This window comes from Austrofundulus limnaeus, unplaced genomic scaffold (assembly GCF_001266775.1).
Source record: "Austrofundulus limnaeus strain Quisiro unplaced genomic scaffold, Austrofundulus_limnaeus-1.0 Scaffold10, whole genome shotgun sequence".
Classification (NCBI taxonomy): Eukaryota; Metazoa; Chordata; class Actinopteri; order Cyprinodontiformes; family Rivulidae; genus Austrofundulus; species Austrofundulus limnaeus.
Genome location: NW_013952412.1, coordinates 3,514,640 through 3,519,765, shown reverse-complemented (window position 1 = coordinate 3,519,765; position 5,126 = coordinate 3,514,640). Strand labels below are relative to the sequence as shown.

At 35.9% G+C, this 5,126-nt stretch overlaps 1 protein-coding gene across 1 annotated transcript in view; it reads right to left on the bottom strand.

Annotated features, from left to right (window-relative positions):
* The window catches only part of LOC106513169 (CUB and sushi domain-containing protein 1), a gene marked incomplete in the record, with an annotated part of 415,244 nt that overhangs the window by 48,772 nt on the left and 361,346 nt on the right, over positions 1–5,126 (bottom strand). The window contains 1 exon segment of the mRNA XM_014001862.1: positions 4,684–4,861. Coding sequence (XP_013857316.1) covers positions 4,684–4,861 — 178 coding nt within the window.

Below are 5,126 nucleotides of genomic sequence, written 5' to 3'. Positions count from 1 at the left end.
TCTAGGATCCAGGTGATGAGGTGGTTGTCCAGACCCGTGTACTCCAGTTTGTCCTTCAGTATCAGGGGTTGGATGGTGTTGAAAGCACTTGAGAAATCAAAAAACATGATTCTCACTGTGCTCCCAGTATTCTCCAGGTGAGAAAGAGAGCTATGTAGAAGGTGAATGATGGCATCCTCCACTCCAATGCCAGGTTGGTAGGCAAACTGAAGTGGGTCCATAGATGGGCTCACCAGGGGGCGGAGGTGGGCAAGAAGTAGTCTCTCCAAGGTCTTCATCAGATGAGACGTCAATGCAACCGGCCTGTAGCTGTTGAGGTCTTTTGGGTGTGGGGTCTTTGGCACTGGTACCACACAGGATGTCTTCCACAGCTGTGGTACTTTCCCTATCAATATCAATATCTGTTACCTAACAAGACCTGCTTTGGGTAATATCTGAGCAAATAGACAATACCTTAACATCATCTTCCTATAAAGATAAGATTATGGTCTAATAATTTCAGTGATGTAAGATGAAAGCAAAATATCATTAATACTGAATGTGTAAACTCTTTTTTTACATCTGTACTGAAAAAAAACTCTGAATTCATTTATTTTTATTTTTGATATATGCTTCTTGAATATCAAAATGAAATCAGCCATAATAAGCACATGGTGTTGAAAAAATATATAATTACATGAGCAAGACACATTTTTTGATCAAATAACATAACAGTTTTACATAACTTTAATTTCAAACATAAAAGGTTCTCTTCTTCAACAAGTTTCTCTTTAGCTCACTTGACAAATCTTCAGTGTTCTAGTTTCTTCACCAGAACATCTTATTTAGCTTCTTCAATTGTGCAAGAATTTTGTTTGTTGCTGTTTTTTTTATTTTTTTTATTTTATTTTATATGTATGTATTTATTATTGCCTCCTTATGTCAGACATCTGCTTGTCTGGCTGTATAAAGTTTTGACTTATTTATTGATTTTTCTCCATGTCTCTTGAGTTCAACATAACCTTGTCTGACTCCTTGCTCAAAATAAATCTTAACATTTTGAAATTTTACCTGTCTGTGCTTAGTGTGTGGTTTCTTTTATACTGCAATCATCAACCTTTTTTCTTTTTATTTGTGAGTCTCCTAATCCCCTCTGTGTGTACAGTTATATTTTGTTTGTTTGTTTCATTGTGTGCATGCATAAACTGAGAATTMTTTTCCCACATCCACAGTTAACATGTCTCTGATTATTCCACCAAGCTGAAACTTAAATTTAGAAGTAATTTGGTGTAAAACCCAAAATGAGAATCCAACAAAATGCTGAGTGTTGTCTGTATGGGTTTATTCCTGCCAAATGATGGCAAAGAACGGAGATCACTCTGAACTTCTTATCATTAGCTTGATACAGTTAAATTTGGCAGATGGATTTAATTAGTAGGGGAGAGCTACACCAACAGCAGCCAGTGTTAACAAAATAAAACAGATGGAAAACCCACATGCTAGTTAACTGAAGGAGTTAGCATAAATTTTACAGCTTTATTTTTTCTTGTTTTAATTCCTTTTCCAGACAGGTGCATTAACAAAGCCCTCATATTAAAAGTCTAACTTTACTCCTTTAATACTGAATATTGCTGAAAAGGTTACACTTMCTCATGTTCTTAAATGACCAGTTTTAGGTTTTTAATGAACACGCCACTGGATTAAACAAGAGATTTAAATTTTTAATTCATAGTGAGCACCTGAGATCTCTTTGCTCCTCAATAATTCAACATCTTCTGAAGGTGTGGGAGCTCATATCAAGTAATGAAACTGCAATATTTGGGTCACTGAAATTCTAACTGCAACCTTATTCTTACCCACTGAAATGAGCTCAAGTCCAAAAGCAAAATCTGCCTTTTTTTAATTAGTCATTTCAGGAGCTCCACACATATTTTATTGATTCTGACATTTTTGCACAATAAAGTATGTAGTTAAAACCCTTTATGAAGTCAATAAAATCACGCTTTGACTCAGTTTTTAGGTAGTGAAAAAATAAATTAAATAATTAATAAATAAATCTGATGTTTTAATGAATAGCCCACGTGCAACACTACAGAAAACGAGATCTGAAACAGTATTTGAGCGATTTTCCTGCACATTAGTTTAGAAAGGAAGATGAAAAATATGTTTTTGCACTTTTTACCAATGATTACCTCTTTTTGCTGACTGACACCAAAATGGATTTGTGACTATAAAAATGCATTTTAATAGATAGATTTAATAGATGACTGCTATCAAATTCCTCCGACAAACAAAACATTCAGGCTTTTTTATCCAATTTTACAGAGGAAAGCGTAATCTTTGAAAATCACAGATTTTAATATTTGATTTTTGACTGTGTCTAATTACTTTGATCAGCTATAATTGTTTTAAAAGTGCTTTAGATATAAACTTGTGTAAAAGATAGATACACAACATGGCTTTAAAGTTCAATCTCATTTCATTATGCTTAAAGGAAAWAACCAGGTATTAATGTTTTTTTCCTCTTTTTACTCACCTTTAAATATCTACTTATTTTTCAAGGTTCACAGACATCAATAGTAAAGAAGTTTAATGAATACTGCTCATGATTGGAAAGTGTTCGGCATTAAAAACATCCCTACAGAATAAGTCTGCTGTTAGATCTATTGCCTGATGTTAGCAGTGGTTCATTGGTATTAGGCAAGAAGCCAAACTCAACTGGTGGAAAACCACAGGGACAGTTTGGCTTCAGTTCCTGACATCTGGATGCAGCTGCTGTCACATAAACCCTCAAGACAGTCAAGGCAGCCACAAGCAGCCGCACATCACTGTGGTGTGTGCATGACATGTTAAATTACATCCAAAATAAATCTTTTACACGTCTGCATTTAGAACTTTAACACATGAGCAGACTGATGAAGAAAGGGAGCAGCAGAGGTCCAAAYAGCAGCCAGGATCTACAGCGTAATTGATTAGAAAAACTGGAGTGTAAATGTATGCAGATGTTATAGTAATTATTTGGCATTTTTAACAAATTTAAAAATCATTGAAACAAACCTTGGTTTTAGCTAACAGTGTATTTATTATTAATACAAAATCTTCTGTTTATCCTTGTTGAACTTTTTTAAATCTAAAACCCTAAAGATAACTAATAAATGCTTAATATCTCACTTAAACTATGCTCCTTTTCAAATTCTTGGAAACTCAGCAGCTCATACATGACACACCTTGTCCTGCCCGACTTTAAGCAAAATTCAAACAGCCAAAAGGCCAAATCATCACAAAGTCAGTGGCCCCAATCTCATAGTCTTAGATAATGTCATTTATTCCATTTTATCAAACATTTACCGCTACTGCATTTAATTAATTATTCCCGTTACAGATCCCGTCATTAAAAAACAGTTCTCACAATCTAAATGGGGTGTCAGCCATAATTGCAATGTAAAATTATTTAGCTTGATTTTCTGCCTTCCACTTTAAAAAGTCAATTTGTTTCTATCTGAGTGGATCAAGAAAATCACACACTAAAAGTTTAAAGAGGAATGATTGCAGTACCTTAAGCAGGGGAACCTGTTTTACATGGAAATAATGCCATTGCAGTGGACCTTTGGATCAGCCACTCTAAATCTGTCCAAGACCCCGTAAGGTAGATGATATCACACTAGGTCTACAAAAAGCATTTCTTGCTTCAGTGTCAGCCTCCAACCTCTTCCAAATATATTCATGAAATACAGCAAGACTGAGCCATCATGTATGTACTAGTTTCACATTATCAAATCCTTCTGGTGCCTTACAATATATAGATGCAATTTCATAATTTTGCTCCTGATGAAATGTACCAAAAGACACATCAATCACCAAAAATCAATTTGCAAAAGCGAAATAGCTCCCATACAGGGCCTCTCTGTGGCTAAATCGAAGGTTTTTCTAGCTGGCCAGATTGAAAACTAGAAGTCACTGACTGTGAATGCATTGCTTTCCTACTGCCTGCAGCTGCTCTCCTGAACCTGAAAATTAAAACTTAACTCAAAATGTGTCAAACCTGCGACAGATCAGGGCAAGACTCAAACCCTAATTGATCCTGAAAACAAAATACTGCTTGTCATGTTGTTTTGATAGGATGCATGTTGCATGGGAAAACTGCTTTGTGGAAAATTTCTTTTAGACTAACTCAAACTCATCAGACCCAGCTGAGCCATGTAAGATGTGCGAACCCTGYTCTGCCACTATTTTCATTACATTTCCCACTCCCCACTGACTCTCATCATTACTTCCAGAGTTTCCAAATCCTCGCTGGGCCTGCRTTTGGCCATGGGACTGACAGATTGAATTGGTCAGTGTTCCCYATTGTAAATGCATTACTCTCACACTCCCTGTATTATACTTTAACCTCCACATTGAATCCCATTATTATTGCTGAGGAGACTATGTACTTTTAGAACAGAGCTTGAGTGTAGGTATTATTGGTTTAAGGAGAGGTGTGGCCTTTGTGCATGAGTATTCCAGCTTGTACAGGTTTTTATTTATCCATTTGTACCACAAAGACAGTTGTATGCTGTCATCAAACAKGAAGTGAGTTGATAAACCTCAAAAACAACCTGTCAAGGATGCAGTTATTGCCACCAAGTATTAAATAAATCTGCACATTTCTGTCTAAATGTGAACATAAACATCATGAGTGAGTGAGAATGTATGCAGACTTACCAGACAGCAATATAATCTGTGACAGGCTCTGTCTGCAGTAAAGTAAAGTTGATGTAAACCCCGTGTCCATGGGGAACAGTGATGAGCCAGCTACAGTCTTGTRAGTTGGGATATTCATTGGGGTACTGAGGTGAATAGATGGTCCCATTTTCAGCAGTGACATTATATCCACAAGGAGCTGTAAAAAGCACAGATATGAGCCTGTCAATCTAAAATTTTCAATCCTCTGGAACATGGCAAACTTGGAGAACTTGTGAGACAGGAGTCACTGTTGAGCTGTAGAAGTTGAAGAATATTATGATTATTGTCAGATTTGTTATAGAGGCGAACACTAAATCACCTTAAGGAGCTCTTGAATGAAGGTTTTCACAATCACTTTCTACAATGAACAATCCTAGTGATCTTGAATTAACTTTATAACTAATTAGTGATAATTATTCTAC